Source organism: Pollachius pollachius, assembly GCF_949987615.1.
Source record: "Pollachius pollachius genome assembly, chromosome: 9".
Classification (NCBI taxonomy): Eukaryota; Metazoa; Chordata; class Actinopteri; order Gadiformes; family Gadidae; genus Pollachius; species Pollachius pollachius.
The window spans coordinates 18094508-18120478 of NC_136942.1; the positions used below are offsets into that span (position 1 = coordinate 18094508).

At 48.7% G+C, this 25971-nt stretch overlaps 2 protein-coding genes across 8 annotated transcripts in view; one reads left to right on the forward strand and one right to left on the reverse strand.

The window, feature by feature from the left end:
• fgd4a (FYVE, RhoGEF and PH domain containing 4a) overlaps window positions 1–4970 on the forward strand; it is a 43515-nt gene extending 38545 nt beyond the window's left edge. For all 7 annotated transcript variants that reach the window (XM_079742736.1, XM_079742737.1, XM_079742740.1 and 4 more), the window contains 7 exons: window positions 136–308; window positions 770–800; window positions 890–970; window positions 1060–1185; window positions 1580–1717; window positions 2317–2457; window positions 3169–4970. In XM_079742736.1, coding sequence (XP_079598862.1) covers window positions 136–308; window positions 770–800; window positions 890–970; window positions 1060–1185; window positions 1580–1717; window positions 2317–2457; window positions 3169–3456 — 978 coding nt within the window. In that variant the 3' untranslated portion in view covers window positions 3457–4970. The remainder of the gene's footprint in view (window positions 1–135; window positions 309–769; window positions 801–889; window positions 971–1059; window positions 1186–1579; window positions 1718–2316; window positions 2458–3168) is intronic.
• Window positions 4971–5354: 384 nt separating this feature from the next.
• On the reverse strand, window positions 5355–25610 carry nup205 (nucleoporin 205). Its single transcript, XM_079742728.1, has 42 exons — window positions 25574–25610; window positions 24824–24966; window positions 24529–24700; window positions 24256–24400; window positions 23531–23690; window positions 23152–23380; window positions 22408–22572; window positions 22128–22303; window positions 21862–21978; window positions 21429–21566; window positions 21146–21296; window positions 20566–20774; window positions 20056–20238; window positions 19729–19779; window positions 19260–19469; window positions 17733–17970; window positions 17042–17231; window positions 16807–16927; window positions 16612–16693; window positions 16211–16375; window positions 15982–16106; window positions 15733–15847; window positions 15361–15510; window positions 15015–15089; window positions 14749–14906; window positions 14566–14646; window positions 13950–14141; window positions 12886–13093; window positions 12464–12562; window positions 11999–12144; window positions 11251–11442; window positions 10792–10913; window positions 10240–10372; window positions 9855–9981; window positions 9531–9604; window positions 9187–9315; window positions 8708–8834; window positions 8165–8337; window positions 7772–7901; window positions 7324–7452; window positions 6659–6723; window positions 5355–5918 (listed from the first exon to the last, which is right to left on the reverse strand). Exons 1-42 carry the CDS (start codon window positions 25599–25601, stop codon window positions 5766–5768), a joined length of 5976 nt encoding a protein of 1991 aa, XP_079598854.1. The 5' UTR covers window positions 25602–25610; the 3' UTR covers window positions 5355–5765.
• Window positions 25611–25971: the final 361 nt, after the last annotated feature.

Genomic DNA, 25971 nt, shown 5'->3' on the forward strand with positions numbered 1-25971 from the left:
TTTGTATCCATTCAGCCGACTGCGATGAAGTATGCGTTACCATTGGACTCAAAGAACATAAGCGTTGCACCCTGCTCCATTGCTCAGCACCTGATAGGACATGAGCGATTCAACTGATTGATGTTCTTCTCCTAGCTCAACAACATGCTGCTGTACTGCGTGCCCAAGTTCAGCCTTGGGGGCCCCAAGTACACCTTGAGGACCCGCATCGGCATGGACGGCATGAAGGTCCTGGAGACCTCCAACGAGGACTACCCTTACACCTTCCAGGTGTCTGGGAAAGAGAGGATGCTGGAGCTCCAGGCCAGGTGAGACATACCTCCAGGGAAGGCTGGGCAGAGAGGCACCAGGGCTCCCGAGCTAAAGCTACCACTGGTGTTCATACTTTAGTCTGGAAAAATGATCTGAATAGTTTGAACTGAACATATCTTAAAAACGATCCCTTATCCACTTATAACATATCCCTATTCCACCTATAACACATCCCTATTCCACCCATAACACATCCCTACTCCACCTATATCACATCCCTATTCCACCTATATCACATCCCTATTCAAATTAGAACACATCCCTATTCCACTTAGAACACATCCCTATTCCACCTATAACACATCCCTATTCCACTTAGAACACATCCCTATTCCACCTATAACACATCCCTATTCCACTTAGAACACATCCCTATTCCACGTTTTTCCAAAATGGTTCGTACTAGCCATCGAAACACAGTCCCAACATTTAACATTGCACTGTTCTTATTCCACAGCTCAGAGCAAGACAAGGCGGGGTGGATAAAGGTAATGCAAAGTAACGTTTAACGGGTTAAAGACTTCTGATACCTCATAGGCAGCCGAAGACTCATGGCTTTGTCCTCCGTGCGCTTCAGGCATTACAGGAGACCATCGCCGTCTTCCAGCAGAAGAACGAGTCGTTTAAGTCTGCGTCCAAGGAGGTGGAGGAGGTATCGGTGAGTTCTTTAAACAATACTGACCCTTTGTCTCCCCCATCCGCCCCCCCCGCTGTGAGGGTACTGACCTGTTGTCACTCCTCCCACAGACAGCAGAGCTGGGGAAGCGGGCGCCCCGCTGGATCCGGGACAACGAGGTGACCATGTGCATGAAGTGCAAGGAGTCCTTCAACGCCCTGACCAGACGGAGGCACCACTGCCGGGCCTGCGGCTTTGTGAGTCACATCACTCTGGAAGGAGAAGCTGCGGCCTTACGGCTCGGATCAATACCTCCTGTAATAGGGCTGGCTCGCTAGTTACCATGACATTGTGCAAAGTGCTATATACACAACCTAAGTAGGAACAAGGGGGATTTTTCTTTCATTATCTTTAAAGCCGACCCATAATCGCAACAATAAAGCCGAAGTCTGATGATGCTGTGGGTCTGACTACCTTGATTGCATTGCACTCTGGGTGTTTTACTATGCCCTGAAAAGTCAAAGGCTGAGTTGTATTGTTTATAAAATGAATGAAAAAAAAATAAACATGGACAAGCCCTGGGCTGACCGTGTGATTTGAGGCACACGTGCTTTGATCAAACCCGGTTCTTCACTGTGGTCCGGTGTGCAGGTGGTGTGCTGGAAGTGTTCAGACAACAAGGTGGCTCTGCAGTACGACAACAACAAGGTGAACAAGGTGTGCAGAGACTGCTTCTCCATCCTGACTGGAGAGGAGCCGGCCGAGGGCAAGAAGAAGGGCATCCTGGAGGTGAGACACACGGACACACACATTCACACGCACACGCACACACACACACACACACACACACACACACACACACACACACAGGTGTGTATGCGCACACACAAACACACATGCACACACACACACATGCATGCACACACACACATACATGCACGCATACATGCATGCAAGCCCACACTCACATACACACACGTGCAAGCACACACGCATGCAAGCGCACACACGCACACACACACACAACAAGTACATACAACAAAACCTATCTCAAAGCGTGTCAGCAAAATCACACACACACACACACACACACACACACACACACACACACACACACACACACACACAAACACACACAGTAGTGCATGCACACATGCACATTCACCCTTTAACTAGAACACACACAAAGAGACACCCACACACACGTACACAAATACACACATCCACTATAGCTTTCGTAAGCAAGGCTGGGTCTGGCTTACAGAGGAAAGGACCCAGACTAGGTCACATAGAGGTCACCTTGAACCGTGGTCTGGGACGGCTACCAGTCAGGCTGAGTTTGTCTGCAATTGGTTTATGGTAACTCTTTGCTTGTGATCCGTGTGCAGATCGAGGCAGGCCAGTTTACAGGAAGCAGCATCATGTGCGGCTTCCTGCAGTACTGTGAGAAGGCCAAGCCCTGGCAGAAGGTGTGGTGTGTCATCCCCGAGAAGGAGTGCCTGGTGCTCTATCTCTACGGAGCTCCACAGGTGATGATGGCACCACGCACACTGAGAGCATGGACTCATGTTACCCGTTGTTGTTATCCGTTGAGTATCTGGAAATGTTTTTTAATTTAAAGCCGAAGTGAAGCACCTGTTTATTTACTTTATTTTTCAGCGTTCACCCAATCACTAGTCCAACAAATAAGCCTTTATATTACTTATCAAATCTAAAGTTCCTCCCATCAGAAAACAGGCACTTCAACTTGTTTTGCTTTATATTTGTTTCGAGCAATCATGTTGCTGGTCGGTTGCTCAGAGTAGCGCTTGATACAATATCTCTAGAAAACACTCAAGAAACAGGGAACAAGGTATAACCACTATCATTGCCTGGTTTCCGTTTAAGTTTCCTCTCCCCCAAGAAGTTCTGCTTTAGCACAGCAGGACTGCTGGATCCTGCTGTCAACTAATCTCTGATCCAACATGTTGGAGTCTACACGTTGTTAATTTGAAACCTTTACAGACCGCTTTTTACTGTTTACTCTTGTACCAGTTTGTGTTTGGTGTTTATAGCCAAATTACAGATCCCTGCTTACATTAGCATGATTGGTCATAAACAAATATAAAGGGAGAGATTTGAGTTTGTCTTTGTTCGATTTTGTGACACTAGCCGTCCCCCAATCACTTGGCATTAAACTGCATCACCGAGGCTTCTTTGAGTAGCTGTGTGTTAACGTTCTCCCTGACCCTGACCCGCAGGATGTGAAAGCCCAGTGCACCATCCCCCTGCTGGGCTACAGCGTGGAGGACAGCCCCCGGCCCGCCGACCCTCCGGCCAGCTTCCGTCTCTCCCAGTCCAAATCCGTCCACAGCTTCGCCGCCGAGTCTGAGGATCTGAAGCAGCGCTGGCTCCGGGTCATGCGGATGGCGGTGACCGGAGAGATGCCGGAACGACCGCCGTCCGACAGGAACGGAATGGCAACAGCATCGTCCAGCAGCATGGACGACAGCATCACACAGGAATCCACCGGCAACGAGAGTTCGTAGCTGGTGGGTCGATCCGGATCGACTGGGATCGCACGGAAATGAAATAGGATGCTGGATCGCCAAGGACATAAAAGAGTATGAACTCAGTACTGGGACCCATATTCAGAGACCATAGAGAATATCAGTGCTGGATACTCATCCAACCTCAACCTCCACCTCCACTTGGATTTCATAACCAATCAACACTGTATAGGTGCTGAAACGTAGGAGAAGACATTGCCTGGTACATCAATGCTAGGGTCGGCTGCAGCGAGAGACTTGCAGCTTCACATACGGACGTGTGACTACAGAAAGCTGTGAAATTGTGGTCACACACTGAGCTTCTGCTGGTGCTCTGGACAAGCACTGTTCTGCTGATGGAGCCCACTTGGCTGCGTCGATCAGTAGAGGGATAAAGTTTCCTCTTTCTTTGGACAAAATGAACAGATGTATTGTCTCCAACATTCGATGAGAGTGTGTTCCCAGGCTTGACGGAGTTCTCCAATCATAGAGCTAGAGATCACAATATTAACATTGTTATTATCATACTCTGGAGAACTGCACCGACTCAGTATATTACAACTCAAGGGATATTCCGTTACCTATTGGCTGGCCTTGTAGTTAATAGGATTATACTTTTCAAAGCGTAATTTAGTAATCCTGCTCAATGAATTTAGAAAACGACTTTAATTTGTATGAAACTGATTATGTAGACTGGTAACTTGGGCGTTGGAACAACGTTTTTGGTGGAACAACCATCAAGAACAGGTCTTCTGGTCCGTGTTGTACTATGGAAATACACATGCAGCTGGGTATTGCTGATTCAAATAGAACACGGCGATCCTCTCTCCCCCCAAGCGGTTAACATCTGAAGAACAAAGCAATGCAAACAGTTTGTCTTCACTCCAGCAGACAGGAGCGTCTGGTGAGATGGGTATTAGGGTATAAGTATTAGAGTTTCTGTACTAGATACGCATAGGATGAAGGTCAAACTCCGCTTTGATTTTGTCGTGCAGCACAATCAGAGTTTATGGGTATTGACTTAGTGTATCCAGAGTGTAAATGCTGTAATTAATTGTATTATTTAAAGTAATTTATAGGCGATACCGAGCATGGTCGTTTAATAAGAGTAGCACAAGCTCAGTTCCTCACTCTGCCAGTCCAGCTAGGTTCCAGCTAGGACTACAATCCGCCATCCTAAGTATTGCAGACTAGAAAGCAGGGGAAGTCATGGAAACGAGGTAAATGTTAAATGCTCAGTGTCAGTGTGTGTTGCGTAACCTGTTCATATGACCACATTTCCACCCTGTGTTCACTGGTGGAGGTCTGCGAGCCGTACCTGATGGTCCCCCCGTGGACCAGAAGCAAATCAGAGCACAAAGTACCCTGGATGTGAAAGCTGAATATAAAATAAAACACGTTTTAGTTTAGCTATCTTTTTTTATGTACACAGTCCTTTACTTCCCAACCCAAAGGTTTGAAAATTGATGCACTTTACTGTCTATGAAGTGTACCTTGTAAAAAAAAAAATTAAAACAAGAGAAACTATTAATGGTGGTCAACCCATTGCTTAACCTGCTCATTTAAAAGGATGCCTTTCACAGAGCAGACACAAGCGACACTTCACCAGCTCTATTGCATTTTCCCACTCTTCTGGGAGCTGAGCTGCCTTCATTAGCATGCAGCTCATAGCCCAGAACAGCTTCTACACAAGAACGTCATTCAGCCGTCCTCTCAGGCCCAGGGGCCCCCCCATCCCTCTGAATGATGACAGCCACTGTAAGCCACGGGCCCCGAATGCACCAATCACACACACACACACCTTTGAGAGAGAAAGTAGCATGGACATCAGCTTAAGGAAATGGAATTAGAGTGATTAGATTGCTTTCGGGTATGTGTACACAAGCACAAGCAGTTAATCCATTTTAAAGTTTATTTCCAAAAGAAAGAAAAATACACAAATATATAAACCACAATAGCAATCATACCAGAAGCGATACAAATGGTCGCACGTCAAGTAAAACGTCAACTCTGTTCAGTTAGTTATTTTTCATACGCATGCTTGATACGTGCAAGCTGCATAGCACTTAATCACATCAAGTCATTAATTAACTTGTCTGGAATCCCACACACGTATAAGATGCATGATATAATACTACAGGAACAAACAGCACAGGTTCAAAGGTTGTTGCTCAGCGCCAGAAAAATGCTCCGTGGCAGTTGTGCCTCCACTGGTTTAGGCTGGTGTGGTTCCCCTGCTCCTCAGAGTGTGTTGAATAAAGAGAGGTGGTCTCAGTGTCCGTCAGGGTGTGCCTATCCTCCCAGAGACCTCAGCTCTTGGTGCGTCGGAGGAGGCCGCGGACCCTGCGGACCAGCGCCTGGATGAAGGTGTAGCGCGAGCGGACCTCCCCGTACAGACCCTCCACCTCCAGCAGCTTCCTCTGGAGAGCCTCCCCGAAGCCCGCTGTCATGTCCGCCTGGAGCTGGACCCAGCAACACACACCATCACACACACACCATCAACCACCACACACACACCATCAACCATCACACATCAAACACACACACACACATCATCAACCACCACACACACACACCAAACATCACACATCATCAACTACACACACACACACCATCAACCATCACACATCATCAACCACCACACACACACCATCAACCACCACACACACACATCATCAACCACCACACACACACCATCAACCACCACACACACACACACCATCAACCATCACACATCATCAACCACCACACACATCAACCACCACACACACACCATCATCAACCACCACACAAATCATCAACCACCACACACATCAACCACCACACACACACATCATCAACCACCACACACATCAACCACCACACACACACACCATCAACGATCACACACACATCATCAACCATCACACATCATCAACCACCACACACACACCATCAACCATCACACATCATCAACCACACACACACACATCATCAACCACCACACACACACCATCAACCACACACACACACACACACACACACACACACATCAACCACCACACACACACACCATCAACCATCACACATTATCAACTACCAAACACTATCATCAACTATCAACCACCAGACACACATCATCATCAACCAATACACACATCATCATAAACCACTACACACATATCCTCAACCACTACACACATATCACCCTTTTTCTTCCTACCTGATCGAGATCCTGCTGGCTGACTCTGGACAAACCCAGGCCACGCCCACTTCCTTGCAAGGAGTCTACAACAACAAATAAAAGTGAAGATAATCACACACTAGCACGTGATCTAATTATTCCAAGGAAACTTTGAAGTAGAGCCCTGTATTTTCGCTATGACTTAATGTAATGCTTTGACCTTTCTCTAGACTGACCAGGGGTGTCAAACTCGCGGCCCGGGGGCCAATTGAGGCCCGTGGGATGATATTTTGTGGCCCCCTACTTGACATCAAAGTTTAGTGTTAGTGCGGCCCGCGCGTTGTTGTCAAATACACATTTTTGCTGAGTGGCTTGCCACGCATTTTTATCACTTGTGATAGGGTGACCAGATGTCTCGGTTTTGACGGGACAGTCCCAATTTTGAGTTGCGTGTCCTGAGTCCCGACAAAAGCCAAAGGACACTAAACTGTCCCGGTTTCCACCAATCGCTATGAAATGTCCCCTGTTGTCAGCGATTACATAGCCAACATGATCTCATTATAGCCCGATCATTTACTTAGATTGGGTCAGTTGTGCTCCTTTTTTTTGTGGAATACTTGATGCGGCCCAGCCTGACCCAGACTCTACCTCCAGTGGCCCCCAGGTAAGTTGAGTTTGAGACCCCTGCTCTAGCCTCTTCTTACCATCGGCAAAGCGAGATCTGAATGAGCTCGCTCCAGGCAACAGGGCATTCTTGGGGTCCGACGGGGTGCAGTACATCAGGTAGTACTCTAGGTGGCGCCACAACACAAATAGGCAGGTTTCAATGACATCTGAGTAAACACATGTCAAGGTGTTGAAACGGTTCAATTGACACCTCAAACTTCAAGTGACCCTGAACTGATTCTGCGACATGCTTCAGCAGTCGTTCACAGGCGCTGAAGCAGTAAACTGCAGACCTAATAACCGCACATAAGCCACCGGAACAGAAGGTGGGGAACATCTGTCTCAAGAGGAAGAAACGTCATGTTGAACTACATTACATAATACAGATGAGGACCGGCACAGGGTCTTGCCCCAGAGTCATGGCTCAGTCTGTGGTTGGCAGTGGACCCACAGGCTTGGTGCTAGGCAGAGTATGATGAAGGATACAGGAGCAGAGGGCCAGCAGCTTAGCTCGGTTGTTGATGAGCTGGACCAGGCGCCTCTTGGCAAGCAGGCTCCTCTGGACCGATGAGATCTTGTCCACGCCTCCAGGGCCTGACACCAGGCCCTGGCACAGCTGCAGAGAGCGCAAACACATACACACACAATGCTGGTCAGCTTCACCATAGACAGAGCACTGCTGGAATCAGACTGGTCATTGCTGTTAAACTGAGACAAACAATCTCCCGGGGCGTAGGATGACCGGTACAATGGCATCAGATTCGTGGGGAATTGTGATCATGACAACAGGCCTCGAATGATTAAAAAAAAGGAACCGACCACAATATGCCGTATGCTGCGTTTCAGGATCTCTGACCCTCTGTCCTATGTCCAGCTCACCTCCTTCAGCTCCTCAGGGGGCAGCTGGTCCAGGCCCTGCAGCTTGCTGAGGCTCTGGCGGTGGCTCTGGTGGAAGCGGGAGAAGTCTGCAGCGCTGCTCTTCAGCAGGTACAGCACCAGACCCAGGCTGGGCACCCGCGAGGGGGCGGCAGCCGGCAGCGTGGACGAGAGATCTGTCCCAGCAAAACAACCTGAAATCAATGGAAGTTGGGAGCACCGGATAGCTCGCGAGAGATGAAGGGAATCTGAATTCATTTATTCTCTGAGGGGTAAAAGATTACACATCAACATAACTTTGGAGAATAACTTAAAAGGTCGGATACCAATAAGTGTATCTGATAATCAATCCCTTTTAAGGAAATATCAAATATCCGTTGCTGCCCTAAAATAATCACATGATTGATGCACTCGTCATGGAAGACATAGTATGTATATACAACTATGTAATGGTCCCTTGCTTCATGACTGTAGCACTCCTTCCAAGGCCCCATACTAGTGACCTCTGCCTCCCTCGCCCTCCCTCTGCTCCCCTGATGGGCTGACCTGGGCGCGCCCCGTCCCTGCCAGCCGGCTCGCTGCCAGACGGGCTGAAGAGGCAGATGGTGAACTGGGCCTGCGCCGAGCTCTGCAGCAGCAGGGTCTGGCAGTACTCCATGATGTTGGCACACACCTGTGAATACAGAAAGGCACCCGTGAGCTCATCGACCGCAGGGAGAAACAAGAGAGCTGGGGGCCCTTGCCAAGGGTGAACTATGTACACTGTACATCGGGAGAGCTAGTAGTGACCATACCAAATGGGTCCAAGATGGAACGGTGTTCCTTACAGTTATTATATATAGCTTTATTACACCAGGCTTTGTATAATTTTATAATTATGCATGCTGTATGGATATTCAACATCTCAATTGAGAGGTTCATGGGGAGATTGAATTTGCATTAAATAAGGATTGCTCTTGTTTTAAATGCATCCTCTGAACCCACCCAGAGACGGCCCCTGCCCCCTGGGGTTCCTCCCCTCTGACCTGCTGCATGGCCACCTCCATCTCCTCCCTCCTCTCCGCGGGGTCTCCAGGGGCCGCTGCCTCCGCCTGCTTCAGCAGCCTCTCCCGCTCGCCCCCGGCCAGGCGGCCCAGCAGAGACAGGCACATCCGCTGTGGAGACACGGGTTAACGCACGGCTCTGAGTGCAGCACACTGGGGCCAGTTTGTTGACTGCCCTGACAACGCGCTACACCGGCTTAGTGAGAGGAACCATGGGTCTGGAGTAGTGTGGATGTTTATGTGCATTAGCATTGAATCCGAGGTCCGGAGGGATGAGCTTTTTTAACTATACTGGCAATTCAACACGAGCAGGGACAGAAACCCACCTGGAACCTGTTGATGTGACCCTGGAACTCCATCACCACAGCGCTGTGGACCTCCCCGCTCAGCTTAAGGACTCCTGGAACACACACGAGCCAAAGTCATCACAACTAGGGCCACAACTGTACAATCACCGCCTGTTTGGTCATCGTAGCCATAATATTAAACCTTGTTTTCCTCGCCGATATTTATTATATACAGTAAATAGGGACCATTGAAAATGGTATGAAAAAGAAAAGTAAGATATGAAGCCACAGTCTCCAGTCGTCTGTCCGGTCCCAGGTGAAGGTAGAGCAGCGGATCAGTGTGAAGCTGACTGCAGCAGGTACCTGGTAGGGCCGTCTTGCTGATGATGCCTGTGAGCAGGGAGAGCTCCTGCAGGGCCCCCATGCTGAGCTCCTGACAGCGCAGCAGAGACTGGATGGTGTCTGCGTGGACGATCAGCCACTGAAGGACCTGCACACACACACACACACACACACACACACACACACACACAAACATGTGCATTTAGCAAATTGCTGTTTAAAGAGCTCTCCCCTTTGGGAACAAATGTTTTTTCTTTGCAAATGTAGGCGTAAATAGCACAAACAACATTAAATTAATGTCAAAACATTTTGTACCGAAAGGTTATTATTTATAAAAAGGTAAAATCATGCATAGGTATTAGTCTCAGGGATACATTATGACCTTATGAGCTGTGTCTCTGCATACCTGCGGCGCCCCCTGCTGGTGGTGCATGGTGGTGGACGTCAGGATGATCTGGAACAGCCTGAGCGCGGGCAGGAGGATCTGGCGGTAGCGGTCCAGCGGGCTAGGGATGAACCCTGACGGGTCCCTCATCACCCTGGCATACAGAGAGAGCCGTGTTTCAGACACAGTTCAACTGACACGTCTTGCTAAACATCAGTTACTTAACATAAATGGACAAGCGTCGATAAAAGGTGCTTTAGGTTGGATCTGAGAGCAGAACATAATGTAGTGAAACAAACAACCTGTGACTGACGGACAAAATGACTTGCCCAAAGACAATCATGAAAGAGATGGCCTGGGGGTCGGAAAGGCTCGGCCATGTCAAACTAATTACTCTCAACCTACAGCGCTTCAATCTCACCTGCACACCTTTAACAGACTTGTGTAAAGCTTTCTAGAGATGAGGATCAGTGCAAGCCTAAAGCTCTCCATGGGGTCTATACAGCAGAGGGACACATGCACGTGGTCTGAGTACCAAGAGCACAGGAGTGTGTGTGAGTGCCGTCCCCTGACCTGTGTGCGTCGCTGTCCGGGAGCATGTCGTACACCTGGCACTCCATCAGCTGGGCCACCAGGCCGCAGCGCAGCAGCTCCACCGCGCCCTCGCTCGTCTTGGCCACACGAGTCAGCAAGGCCTGCACACACACACACACACACACACACACACTTTTAGGGTCCAAAACGTTTCTCTTGAATTTTAGCATAGCTGACTGTGGCTATTGAACACTGTTTGATATCACACACACACACACACACACACACACACACACACACACGCTGATGTTCATTTCACTGCTCGGGTCTGCCAACATTCTGAAAGGAAACATTCACTCTAAAAGTCCATTCAAATCAACTTGTTTGAAACCCAACGTTTCAAAGACAAGACAATTAAGCGCCTGCGTGCGTGTGAGCGCCCGCGTGCGTGCGAGCGCCTGCGTGCGAGCGACTGAGCGTGTGCGTGCTCAGCCTCACCATCTTGCTCTGGTAGATGTACAGGGGCTTGAGGAGCGGGGGCTGGGGCGTGAGCAGGCCCTGCAGCGCCCCGTCGTCCTGCCGCAGGCTCTCCACCAGCACCCTCAGGTAGCCGCTGTTGCACAGGTACAGCAGCCACTGGCTCTGCCGGTCGATGGACAGGATGCGGTCCAGCACCGCCAGGGCCAGCATCTAACAGGGAGCAGAGAGCAGACATGAGGCCCGGGCCCGCTGGACCAGTCTGTTTAAAGCCTGGTGTGGTTGGGATACGCAGCATTCAAAACACGACACGACCACAAGGTAGGAGGCAACTAATCCTGGATTCAGGAATAGTTGTTGGGGTATAGTGGGTTGCATCCTGGGGGTTTTGACTGAAGGATGAGATTGAATTATAAAAATATACGTTGATCTACATGTGACCCAGCACTGATTGAGCCACCCCCATTCGTCCCTCACAAAATCAGCCAAAGACTCTTCCCCCCTCTCCCTTCATCTAGATGCTTTAAAAAGGTTTTCATGAGCTTTTATTGATATGGTGCTCGTTTTCTATTACTTCTGTATTTGATGTCTTATCATGTAAAGTGTCTTTGAGTATACAGTAAAGCACTTCATAGAAAAATGCATTTTTATTATTAAAATAATTATCTCTGGGACTGGGACTTCCCATCAACCCCAGCAAGGATCAACGAGGGGCGTCGCTGCAGGGTATGTGAGGCTGGTGGGTGGGCATGGTGGGTGGGGCTCATACCCGGCCTATCTCGTGACCGTCACAGGCGTCCCGGCACACCACCTCCATCAGGGCCGTGCCGTAGCTCTCGATGATGGACAGGTTCTCCCTCTGCAGCTTGGAGAAGCTGTCCTCTGGGGCGGTCAGGCGCTCCCACATGGACTTCCCTGGTGGAGGGAGGGAGAACGGTGAGGTCAGCAAGGGTCAAAGGTCAAACCGTCTCTTAACAAGCTTGAATCATTTATTTAAATGACATGGATTGCAAATCATTCATTGCTTTTCAATAATTCTTTTCTAAGCAATTTTTCTCAAAAAAAGAAACTCTATAGGGCTTGTACATCTAAACATCACAATGGCTGCCAATATTATGGAAGCATAGGAGCAGGGGAATGTTAGTTATAATGTTGGTCGTTTTTTTTCCCGTTGTTATTTGCCTTTAGCTGAGACATTGTTTGAAACTGCTGAAGAGTTTCTACTCTGCTGTACCTGTCTGTAGCGTGTCGGGCTCCTCTGGCTTCTGGGCCATCTGGAGGTAGTAGAGCAGAGCGCCATACAGGTGGGCTCGCAGGCGCTGGAACCCCCCGCCTGAAGGGGGAGGGAGAAGTAGTAAGGAGACCGCCAAGTAGTCACACACCTCTGGAGTCACACTTAGCAGAATTGCTGCAATCGCTTATGATTGCCCTTCGTACTGAATCAACAATAATAGAGTTAGAGTTTAATATCAAAAAATTGGGATTGAAATTAGATTTTTTTTATATTAATGTTTAGATAAAAAATATATATAGAACATCAAAAAACTAGACATGACAGGTAAACAAAGGTTTGTCTTTTAGGTGAACGATAGAAACGTGCTGATGCTGTGATTGTGGATATCTTCTCTGGCCAAACAACAGCAGAAGGTTCCTGACCCGTGCAGAGGATGAAGTCCAGCATCTTGCGGAGGATGAGGTGCAGGGCGGAGTTGGCGATGGAGGCAAAGCCCGAGGACCCGTCCCCGTCGAGCCCCACCCCCTGCTGCTGCTCCGACAGGATGGACTGGCTGAGCTGGGCCGCCAGCGTGAAGACCGCCCCCGCCACGATGGGCATCAGCTCTCCTGCAGCGTCCTCCGATAACACCTGGAGAGCATGGGGGGGAGGAGGCGGTCAGATCACCTTCTGCACAAACACGTTCATACGCAAGCTACGATTTCTAGAACCGGCTCATTAGCTTGTATCTATGAAGAAAAATGAATGAACATTTCCGGCTGCATTCACATTGACACCATTTAGTTCACCAGGTTCAGAAATACCTCCACCTCCCCCCTAAATACCCCCATACCTCCTCCTGAAGCATCTCTCAGCCCACCATCCCACCTCCTCCTGAAGCATCTCTCAGCCCACCCTCCCACCTCCTCCTGAAGCATCTCTCATCCCACCCTCCCACCTCCTTCTGAAGCATCTCTCAGCCCACCCTCCCACCTCCTCTTGAAGCATCTCTCAGCCCACCCTCCCACCTCCTCTTGAAGCATCTCTCAGCCCACCCTCCCACCTCCTCCTGAAGCATCTCTCAGCCCACCATCCCACCTCCTCCTGAAGCATCTCTCAGCCCACCCTCCCACCTCCTCCTGAAGCATCTCTCAGCCCACCCTCCCACCTCCTCCTGAAGCATCTCTCATCCCACCCTCCCACCTCCTTCTGAAGCATCTCTCAGCCCACCCTCCCACCTCCTCCTGAAGCATCTCTCAGCCCACCCTCCCACCTCCTCTTGAAGCATCTCTCAGCCCACCCTCCCCCCTCCTCCTGAAGCATCTCTCAGCCCACCCACCCCCTCCTCCTGAAGCATCTCTCAGCCCACCCTCCCCCCTCCTCCTGAAGCATCTCTCAGCCCACCCTCCCACCTCCTTCTGAAGCATCTCTCAGCCCACCCTCCCCCCTCCTCCTGAAGCCATCCCCCATCCCGTCGTCCCCTCCTCCTCCTCTCCCCGCTCCGTGCCTTGTCGTGCAGGTCCAGCAGCAGGTCTCTGATGATGAGCTGCCGGTCGTCTGGCGGTATGAGGTCGGCGGGGCAGGCGGTCAGCAGTGTCTCCACCAGGCTCCTCCAGGACTGCAAGGCGTGGCGCTTGGCGTTCAGGCTGCGGCGCACGTGGTTCCTCTCCACCACCTGCTGCAGGATGGAGTTCACCTCCTGGATGCACCGTGGGAAACGGAGTCAGCGCCCGGCGTAGCTTAAGCTACTTATAAACGGAGTCAGTGGCTGGTGTAGCTTAAGCTACTTATAAACGGAGTCAGTGGCTGGTGTAGCTTAAGCTACTTATAAACGGAGTCAGCGGCTGGTGTAGCTTAAGCTACTTTGAAACGGAGGTAAACTGAGGCTACTTTCCGACGAGCAAAAAGTACAGCCTGTCTCAAGTAAGGAAGCTCCATAGATGCACTTAGAGGTTAGGTTTCTTGCCCAATGGAATCGCAGCACTAATGCCTGGTAGTGCCGTTTTTTAAGCCGATTTGCATTTAAACTGACTTGAAGATGAGATGAATTACAAATGAAAATATGTTGCAGCTCTGCTTGTGACTGGGGGATAATGCTCGAGGCTCAGCAGTTATTCACTCACCTCCATCAAAAGTGGCCTCTGACCAATGGCTGCCATTCCTTGAAGGGCATTTACTTCAGCAACCAGCACGCGATGTAACAGCTGTGACATAGACATGTACACATTGAATCAGTACAGGTCACATTGTATTAGATTCTATCTTCAAAGCGCCAACAACTACCAACTTGTCATGGGATCCCTCACCTTGACGTTGCAGATCGTGTGTCCCTGCTCGTTGACGTGCTCACAGTTGGTGATCACCAGCTCGATCTGAGCGCGCTCAAAGAAGTCGAGCTGCAGCAGGTCTGGGATGTCCTGGCTGAACTCGATGGCGTCCAGTACACACAGCAGCTTCCTGCGGACTGGGAACCATAACAGACGAGTTGTTGTTATCGGGAAGGAATAAACTGTGGTTTTAAAGAATAAAAGCTACAAATATGATCATTGCAGTGAGCCAAAGTGCTGCACACCTTTTGAGGCTGTGTCGAAATGGAGGAAGCCGCACACTGATCTGGTCTCTTCCTCCATTCCCAGCTCTCCATCAACTACGAGCAGAAAGAAAGGCGTTACAGGTTACAACGGTATGGACCGGCTGATTGTGGAAATCTGTGTTTGTGTGTGTAGGTGTGCGTCTCAACATGTGCGTACTGTGTGCAATAAGTGTGTGTGAGCGTACCCGTGTGCTTTGTGCGTGCATGTGCGTACCAGCGTGCTGAATGAGTATGTGTGAGTGTGAGCATGAGCATACCCGTTTGCTGTGTATGTGTACGTACTAGTGTTCTGTATGTGCACGTGGGAGGGTGTGTGTGAGCGTACCGGTGTGCTGTGTGGGGGGCTGGTCGTCCAGCAGCAGGCTCACGAGGCGCTGTGTGTGAGAGCGCTGGCGGTTGAGTGAGGTCATTCGCAGCTCGATGGCCGCCGTCTTCATCAGCCAAGACATCTGGGAGAGAGCAGCGATCTGGTTGCCTGAGAGAGAGAGAGAGAGAGAGAGAGAGAGAGAGAGAGAGAGAGAGAGAGAGAGAGAGAGAGAGAGAGAGAGAGAGAGAGAGAGAGAGAGAGAGAGAGAGAGAGAGAGAGAGAGCCGGCGGAGGGACAAACCAGGGACAGGTCTTACACAACTGACCCGGATCGACAGGATACATGGGTAATGTGAATGGAGCTGGGAGAAAGGTGGGAGTTTGGCCTCACTTGGCAGGGAAAAGGGCATGTGCTGCAGGTGAGAGAACAGGAAGTCCTGGCTGGTCCTCAGGTAGCGCATGGTGGGCCCTGACGTGTCCGAACAGGCACACAGCTGGTAGATCACCTTCAAGAGGCACACAGATCACCCCCAATTTAAAAACGGTCGTATTCCTCTTTGACTACATCCTCGACAAGCCCGCTCCAGACGGATGCCAAACAAAGCTCCACACTCGATGAGGTTCTTTATGTCGGGGGTACCTGGTAGCAGAGCTCAGCTAGGTGAGGGGCCTGTTGGCTGAGCACCGGGCCGGACCTCTTCTCGCTGCCGCGCTGCAGCAGACTCAGGATGGCGTGCAGGCAGCTCCGTGGACATCCGAGCACACCTGGAAACACACAGGGCGGGTCAGCCCTGTGGCTCCCATAGCGACGTTGGGGTATGGTATGTTTCGGTGTAAAATGCTAAATGAAAGACCAGCTAGGGTCAGACCTGGGTCCTGCAGGTTGGTGGAGGAGACGGGCTTCTTGACCTCGTAGCCCAGCAGGTACAGTGCCAGGTTGGGAGGCTTCAGCTCCAGCGATGTCATGAGCAGATTCAGGATGTGGATCTTGATCTCGTGCCGGATCCTGGCCACCTTGTTTTGCGAGTCTGTTTCTGAGTAGTGAAGGAGAGTATCTAGGGATCAGCGTGGTTCAGGATGGACGTGAACAGCTCGAAGGTCTGGGAGGTTGTTAACGTAAATACAGATTTTTATTTGAGAGAAACTAGTATAGTATGTCATGTTACAGCGCATACTCCTGTTGGCATTCAGGCAGCCCCCATTAGCGGCTGGTACGTTTCTAAAAGACTCATTCTAATTATGATGCGCATGAACAGGAAGGGTAACTCACCTTCTTCTTTCTCCACCGTCTCTTCTGCCTCATCAATGTCCAGACATTCCACGAAGCCTGCCATGAGTTTGTCACTTACAGCCTACAAACATTACAAATAAAATCAAATTATTATACGATGACTCTTTTTTTATTCAAAGTTATATAGGCTGCTTAACACATCCACTTAAATAAAAAAAACTGTTGGATGCATACCGGGTCGTGGGTGAAGTCCCCCACCAGCCTGATCTGGATGTTGGGGTAGCGGGCTACGTGACGAAGGATCTTTGCACTCTGGAAGGCTGCCTCCGGGTTGGAGCTGCTGTGGTACAGATAACTGCCGGGGACACACACACACAGCCGGGCATAAGTACACGTGATCTTGTTTTAAACGACAGGACCCCTTTGCTTCAGGGACAACTGTCACGGAGGGCCTCTGAGGGGCTCCCACCTGGCTATGTTGACGATGTGGTCGGCCCGGCGGGTCTGAGGGCTGACCCCCTGGAGGAGCTGCTCCAGCGGGGAGACCAGCAGCGAGGCCTGGCTCTCCCGCAACAAGTCCATGAACACCACCTCCTTCTGCAGGGCCAGCTCCAGCAGGCACAGGCAGTGCAGCACCGCCGACTCCAGGTGCTTCTTGCCTGCCGGGTGGAGAAGGTCCGAAAGGATGAAGAAATTAAAAACGCATGATTTTAATTAACTCCTCCAAACTTCTCTTCAGAGGTCCAGAGGTCAGACAAGTGATCTTCTTAATGACAATGTTTAGATGCTCATACAAAATTGTTTGGCTCCACTCTGCCTTACATTGGGAAAGGTCAAACACTAACTACTACTTGAAGATGAGCCATGGAAATGTGATTAAAAAGCCTCAGCAGGTAAATCAACAACACCGAGATGTTCCATTAAATGTGTAAAACGCCCCAGCAGTTAAGTGCTAGTGAATTAATGTGGGAAACGAGGAGCAAGCCTTCTTATTGGGTCAGCACACTGTGTGCAGACAAAGGTGGGCAGAATGTGAATCGGATCTTGAGGAAGGTTAATGCACGCAGAGCAGCATCTGTTTGCCCATCTTTACCCCACACAGCGACACACAGCCCCACTTCCTTCTCCCCTCCCACTCCTTCCCTCCCCCCCCCTCTCACCGGGGAAGGGTGCGTAGGTGTCCAGCTGCCGCACCCCCTCCTCCAGCAGGCTGAGGCAGAGGGCCAGGGTGGGCGAGTCGTTGAGCAGGTGGAACATGATGCTGTGGCCCGGGGGCTTATGGGCCGGCACCTGCTCCCCCTGGAGCTCCACCATCTCCTGGAGGAAGTCGGCGGGCTGGGGCTCGTAGTCCCGCAGCAGCTTGTGGAACACCTCCAGGACGCCGTCGGCCACCTCCCACTGGCGGGGGCACAAAGGGGTTAGGGTCCTGCCACGCTAGCAGCAATACCTTCAGAAGTAGGGCTGTCAATATTGAAATCACGATTAATCAAACGATTATTTTTTAGTTTGAAAACATGTTGAATTTATTTAGCACTTCTCTCACCAAAATAACTTTGCAACTGAGAACTTTGAAATTTCTAGGGCTGTCTCCTGAAGGTCGATGATTCGAACCATCAGTCGGGAAACCCCGCAGACTGCGGTGTTTCCCGCCATCTTCGTCTTTTTATTTATTTGTTTATTTTTTCGTCAGTGAGTAGTGTGCATTAATAAAACAAAAAATAGAAAACATTAAAATGCACAGGAATAATATTTATATGGATAATAATTATGATTATATATTTTAGAAGGACTGATGCGGCACGACGTGTGCTGAAATGGATACAAATTGAAACCAGAACGGTTGGTGCAGGGACGGTTTATTTAGACACTGTCCATGTCACTGTGGCGATTGCTTCATTGTAACTTTGTATGCTAGACAGAATCTCACAGAATCTCAATAATGTAAGGGGGACAGAGTCCCCCTTACATTATTGCTACATTTTCTCTAGGAGCGCAGTCAGTGTGGCGACACAGCGCTGTGTATTCTTTCGGGCTCAATAAATGCAATCAGATCGTGAACACGGGGCTCATATAGTGGATTATCCACTAGCCTATACATGAGCCCCGTGTTCATTATCGGACCGCATAATGGGCAGCAGCCTAATTAAAACCCGACAGGAATAAGTTGGCTACAATTCCGACGAGTTTGATTGACAGAAAACTGTTCAGGTGAGAACGTAATGAGCGCAACGCGCAAGCATATATAAAAGGCCTATAGCCTACCAGAACAGAGTGTTAATAGAAAGAAAACATTTTTTAAACCTCCAAAAGACCTGCCCCGCACGGCCGCCAAATAATCGAATCTCTGGACTGAAAAGGCAGATCTGATTCGACTCAGAAAATTCTGAGTCGGGGACAGCCCTAGAAGTTTTGCCTTAAAAAAGTACACAAAATGGTCAAAAAGAAAATGTTCCCATCTAAAATAATATAAAGATATGTATCCAGCTGTTCTGCCCTTTCTATAAAACATGAAACACAAGAAAAAAAGAAAGAAAAATAATAATCGAAAAACTTGATTATGTTAATTTTGTGATCGTTTGACGCTAAAAACGAAATCGCGATCAAAATTCGATTCATCGCCCAGCCCTATTCAGAAGGCGTCTTAATGCGTCGTTCACTGCGTACACGTGGCGGAGGAGGAACGCTACCTTCTCGGCGGCGTGGCAATAGGCCCTGGTGGGGAAGGGGAGGAACACAGCGTCCCGCAGGAAAGTGAGGTAGGGGTCGAACCCTGGCGCCCGCAGTCCCGCCCCCAGGTTGACGGGCAGGCTGCTCTCGACCAATGTGCTGATCAGCTGACAGAAGGCCCGGGTCAGAGGGTATTCCTCGCAGCTGGACTCGATCTCGTTGAGCTCCACCTGGGGGGCACAAGCAGCGGCAAGAAGTACAGTCAAGAGCTGCAACACACAGAAGTTCCCCTCATCGGTCCACAGAGCTTCACCAGCATGATGTTGGGTTAATATGCTGTGGACATCTTACATTGGCAGGTCCTTGTCTACAGCCTGTGAAGATTATTCAGCAATTTACTGTAATTAATGAAAACAATAATCACACACTTGGGTTTGTGAATTTGATATCACAAACCAAGTAAAACAATGTTCCCAGATGTAATCGTACCTCAATGCCAGCCGCCTGCCTCTGTCCAGGAACTCTCACTGTCTGGAGGATCTGGAGAACCACAGCACATCACAAGGACTTAACGAAAATCCCAACACACACCTGTTGTGAAATGCGGATACCTGTATGTACATAATGCGGTCCTGCCATAGTGCCATACATTATGAAGTAAAGAATAACCAATAGCACAACACAAAAGGAATATCAATGAAGTGCTCTATAGACAATTGGACAGAATAAAACACTGCAACACCTTGAATGCGGGATAAGTCTATTGATATTATCCCCACTGATCAATAAAGAGAGAAACAGCAATGAGCACTTTACCTGGGTGTACTCCAGGGACTGCCAGAGGGAGGCAGCGATCTCAGGAGACTTGCCGAAGGCAGCCAGGCAGCGCAGGAGCTCCCCCTTGAGGACGGGGGGCACGCTGCACTGGAGCAGGCCCAGGACCACTACCACCGGGGTCCACTGGGGGTGCTCGCATAACGCCAGCCGCGCATTCTCACTCTAGCAGACCAAGGAGGCAAACACACAATGCATTGACAAGAGCTGAAGGGATTGGAATCAAAAACAAGTTGACAGGCATGTGTTGGGCCTCCGGGCGCTGTGCACAAAGTATGTCGACAAGGAGAGCGAATGTACCCACATTTTGTAAAAGGTTTTACGCTGAATGCATTTGTTTCAACATATTTACGGACTAATCAGAATTCAACCATAATAGGCAATTGTTATAATGTCCAAAACTAGAATGAACATTTTCCAATTTTGCCATTTGAAAACATGAGAATAAAAGCAGTGCACAAGGCGGCCCGGCGTGGACAGGACGGGTCGTACCCAGGTGATGATGGTGGTGAGCAGCTCCAGGTAGGAGGTGAGCCCGTCCACCTCCCTCTGGGTGATTCCGCGGGTGGGCGGGTGGCGGTAGAGGTTGGCGGCCTCCGGGCTGGGTAGGTCCCGCCGCAGGTTCTCATGGTACAGCATCAGAGAGTGGAACAAGAGCTCCCAGGACACCGGTCGGCCTGTCATGCCCTGCATGGTGTCCCCTGGGTGGTGTTGAACACAATATCATTGGAAAAACCATGCATACAACAATCACATCTTTCCCATGTTGTTAAAGGCATAGTAACATATATAGTCATTCCAGGATAAACTACATGCCATTTCATTTGAAAAAACTAGTAATATTCCTCAAATTGGCCAGTTTATTTTGATTTAAACCTGCAATATGGAACTTTCGTTTTTTCTGGTCTTTCTTGCACGCCCCCCCCCCCACTGTGTGAAAGTCTCCGACGGCGATAACGGAAAATGATATAGCTAATGCTATGGCTGTTATGACAACTCCAGCTGCTGGAGGTTGCGGTGGGAAAACGTACCCAGTGGAGGATTGATACAGACACCCCGAGCGAGGCCTTACCATGAGTGGCTCCGTTGGTCTTCAGCAGGCTGAAGCAGTAGTGGGAGCACTGCGGTCCGTTGGCCAGACCCTTCAACATCTTCAGGTAAGGGATGACCAGGGTAGAGGGGAGCAGGTCTCCCATCTGACGCACAAACTTGGATAGCACCACCTAAAGTGCAGGAACAAACAAAGCATGATGGGAAAGGGGGTCAGGTAAGAGCTGATAGGCAAGTTAAGCGCCAACTAAATTATAGTGTATCTTGAAGAGGTCTTTAGTGACGCTGGGAAGCCCAGCTCATACCTGTTTATGCGGGGGTCTTTGCAGGGCCATGCCCAGATATGAGCCCTGCAGGTTGGTGTGATGAAGAGACTCCGTTGGAGCCCAGAACTCTAGACCGAGCTCCAGACCAAACGGGTCTTTGCTGTAGAACTCACCGATCTGGAAACCAAATGTGGGCAAAGATAGCAAGAGATTGATTACAAAGCAACATTTCCACATGGCTGCTGCTAATCATGACAGAATAACTGGGAACTCTCCATCATTTAACTTGATTATGAACTCAGAAACATCCAACTACAGCCAGCTGTCATGGACCTTGAACCCTTTGAACCTTGTTCTATTGCCTCCGTCCTCCCACAAGAAAAACATGAGGGTGTACTTGTTGTACCGTCACTCTTTGCAGCATCGCAGGCTTTATCGTGTGAAAGGTTGTGCGTAGACAATGCAAACTAACCAGGAACATGAGGTGGTCTAGGTCTTTGCGTAGCGACGAAGGGGGCTCACTGCCCATCTGTAGGGACATATACACCAAGCGGGCATCCTCATCAGCACGGTTACGCAGCTGCTTCACCTGCAGAGAAGGAAAACCTTAGAGTGGGCACCAAACCTTCGAATCAATGTGGACTTAAGTCCTCAGGCTTGTTTCAATAAAAAAGAATCCCAAAAAATATGTATTTAAAAACGTATCACTAAGTGTGTTATGAACACACTATGACTTGCCTTGATCGGCATGAGAGCCAGAAAGTCTGTGATTAAGGTATGAAGGCGACGGATGTAGAACTCTTCCTGGGTGAACCCTTCACATCCCAGCATGCCCTCTTTCATGAACAGGAAGACGTCTCCCAGGAGGGCCAGGTCAGCCAGAGCCTCGTCTGACTCCGTGAACTCCACAAGGGCTGCGATAAACACATAAAGACGTAAGCCGCAATGTACAGCCCCCCCAGATACTATCCGTACATTTCAACTGTGTGTGTGTGTCAGCCACAAAAGGAGGACGTACAGGAGCCCTGTGGAAGCTGGGACAGAGCCCTCAAAGCCAGAGCCCAGGCAAGCCGACAAACAGCCTGTAGGCCAGGAATCTTCCAGGTAGGCCCGTCCAGCAAACGGTTATGTACCGCAACCACGTAGTCCCTCTCCGTCAACAAGGGCAGGGCCTGAAGCAGATCTGGACAAACACAACACTTCAATGCTTTCCACAGGCAAGTTAACGCACGCTACATATTTTTTGTACTTTGACAGTAGAAACCAAACACAGAAAAGCTTTAAACTTAACCGAGCAGGGTTTCAGCAGGTTTCAAAAAGTTAAATTGAAGACTTTTTAAGACCATTATGAGGGCAATTTAAGACCCAATTCATCTCCATACAGACAAAAAAGGTACGAAGGATGTGAAGGAAAATCAAAGTCCCAGAGTTACTTGCAAAGTAAATAAATGTATTCACATTCAATAGAACATGACTACACAGAACTGTGTTTACGCAAGAGTTGTAAGAGTATAATATGCAATGCTTCATTAAACAAAAACGTATATCCTACTAGAGACAATGTAGACGACGTCTTCAGTTGAAAATTGGCATTTGTGGTTATTGGTTACATAATCCAATACATTTTGGCACAATCATATTTATGAAAATTGCATGCCTAGAATTCAGATTATTGAAAGATATTTTACGGACCCGCAGAAAACCTGCTGAGGGTTGAGTGATAATATTTCAATAAATTGTATCCAGCATTTATTCATCTTACCTTCCCTATCTTCGGTTCCTTGCTCTAGGAAGCTGACGTCTAAACAGTACAGCAATGCCATGACCAGAGAAAGGTTTACACTGTCCAATGAGCTATTAGCTTCAGCTGTCACTGTCTCCAAGTGGCCAATTAAGGCCAGGGTGTCATCTTTAGTCAGAGGGGATTGGCAGGTCCATGAAAACAAGCTGTCTGCCAATGCTTGTCTAGATTCCTTGATGAGGTCCAATACCTGACAATGACAAGATTCCAACTTGTGGTCAAAATATTGAACAATGCCTTCCCTCACCACAGGTGAGAGTTTTTCAATTAGGTTAGGTATTTAAATTAGGTCGTCCACATTTTTTGAACACAATAAGTAGTAAGATGTTTTGACTTGTACCTGTTTCCGGTGCTTCTCGTTGCCAAGACCGCGTTGTTTCTGCAGACGCTCAAACTCCCGAGTCACGTTGACCTCGGACACTAAGCTCAGGATGCGCTTGGTCAGACCCTGGCTCATCAGTTCATCTGTGAACCGCGTGGTCAAGGCCACAAGCTCTCCACTAAGGGACAATAAACCAGACACCCCATCAGCCGGTTAAACACAAACAATCATTTCTTTTCTTTAAGTAATCAGGTGAATGATTTGGAACCGGCTGGATTGTGAGGAGGAATGTAGGCAAGACATGGAGGAAGCCATAAGCCTGAATTATACTCTGAAAAGCCCCATAGGTGTGCACTGAGGGTCTCTACGCCAGTGCTTGAAGTTGTGAGACTAAAGTCAGGTATTCAGTGGCATCTGATATCTTCATAATAATGAGATCCTTACATATATACAAACCTCTCCTAGTCCAGTATAAATGTACCAGAAAAACAAGCTGGGAGGATGAGTCAGGCCGCCTGTTGCCCTGACGTGTAGTTGTATCTTTTGGAGAGGTGGACATAAGCTACGTGTCGCCATCTTCGGGCAACGCCATTGACGTAGAGACTCGCGGTGTACCAAGGGCGACACTTCATCACAGAAGTATAATTCACCCCCCGACTGTGGTCACCCACCGATGACCAAAGTATAACCCACCTGACTGTGGTTACCTATTCATCACCAAAGTATAATCCTGACTTGGTTACCTGAGCTCCAACGTGAAGGTCTTGCCTGGACGGGACTGAATGAGGGACCGCAGGGAGTTGGCCACACAGAGCTTGCCGTCCCAGTAGAGAAGCACAGCCACCAGCCCACGGGTCAGTCCTGGGAAGTGCGGCTGCTGGTGCTCCCCTGCAGCAAGGCATGCAAGAGATCATTAGAGAGTAGAAGAAAGGCATTAATCACGCTCTCTTGATGGAAACCAATTGGACAACAAGACTGTTATTAAATAAGGTCATTTAAAATGCATATAACATTACCTGCCAATAGCAGCTCCAGGGCTGCCAACTCTCCCATATCAAACATGTCACTGAGGATCAGCGCTTCTGTAAGGAGCTGCTCAGGCACCAGTCTCGAGCCTTGTTGGCCTTGGATGGCTATGCCTTCTGTGCTAGCTTTACGCACTTTATCCCTCTGCTCTGCACTCTTTGGCTGCAAATAAAGTAAGACAGGGTTTTGTGTTTAATAAAAGGACATGAAATTAGACACACAAATAACTTTGACACAAAATTCGATGTGTTTTGAAATGACGCGTGTATTTTAAATGACACATACAGGGTTTTTGTACAGAGACAGAAAGTGTGGCTTGTGTTTCTTCAGCTGCAAGTCGAGGAGGTGGACACTCTCCGACTGCCTCCTCATAACAGCTCCCTCCACCGTCTCCCATAGCTCCTTTAGCGGCCCCCACAGACTGGCTCCTAATGGTACACATAGCATACACTGGAACTTGAGTGACAGATTGTAAGGCGTAGTAACATATTCCGATTGCTTGTAAACATGCATTCATGGGGCTCGAAGAAATGGTGAATGGCAAGTTTGTATGAAGTTTGTAGCTTCTGTGAAGCAGACCGCAAGGGGAAAACAATGAATACAAGTAAACTTCTAACTTAGTATGTTGCATTAATAAGCGTTCCTCTCCTGACCAACTAATACAACTTTCTTTGCACTCCCAAATTACTTGCTTGCTAGTAGATGTCTTACTCCCTTCGAAGTGGAAACACAAGACAGCTGTCAAATTATAATATAATATGCACCGGTACATTAACGATACACATGCCATATACGATTGAAGGATGAGGTGTTCATTCATAGCAAACTAACACTATAAACTATGCTAGGTTGTTAGCCTAGCCACTATTGACGGAAATTGACATGGATACAGCCACATGTGCTCGATTCAAACAAAACTGAGTGGAAGTGGCCCTAGGAAAATAATTATGTATGTATTTATGTGGCATGCGTAGCTCGTGCCTACTGTTTCAACATTGCAGAACTATCACGTTAGTTAAATAAAATATCCCATACCCGAATTTACCGCCATCTGCGCCGCCATGATATGTGGTTACCGGATTTTGGACAGAGAGTGAAGAGTTAGTGCCAGTATTAAATTCTAACCAATATATGCTTTGAAACTATATTATAAATGTTCTTAAAACTTTTCATATCATAATTGATCCAATGAATAACGTACTGAATAAGACTTTGATTTATATGAATCGTTGTACAATATATACAATACGGGCGAGGTCCTTATTTTTTAATTAACGAGTTGCGGCGTGGGTAATGTAGTTTATATTTTAAAGGACGCAAGTCTTTTTAGTTTACTCTTGCACACCAAGGTGACACCTTTCATATAAAATGAAAATTGTATTTCCAACATGTCGGAAGGCCCAAATATAGAAACGATTTTGATTTGTGTAAAC

Bases quoted from the DNA above. Each gene is read 5' to 3' on its own strand.
- nup205 (XM_079742728.1), bottom strand. From the start codon at position 25,601: ATGGCGGCGCAGATGGCGGTAAATTCGG. The intron at 16,694-16,806 runs GTATGCATCCAA...TAATGTTTGTAG, and splicing joins GGGACTTCACCCACGACCCG to GCTGTAAGTGACAAACTCAT. The intron at 15,848-15,981 runs GTACCCCCGACA...TGCCTCTTGAAG, and splicing joins TAGCTGAGCTCTGCTACCAG to GTGATCTACCAGCTGTGTGC.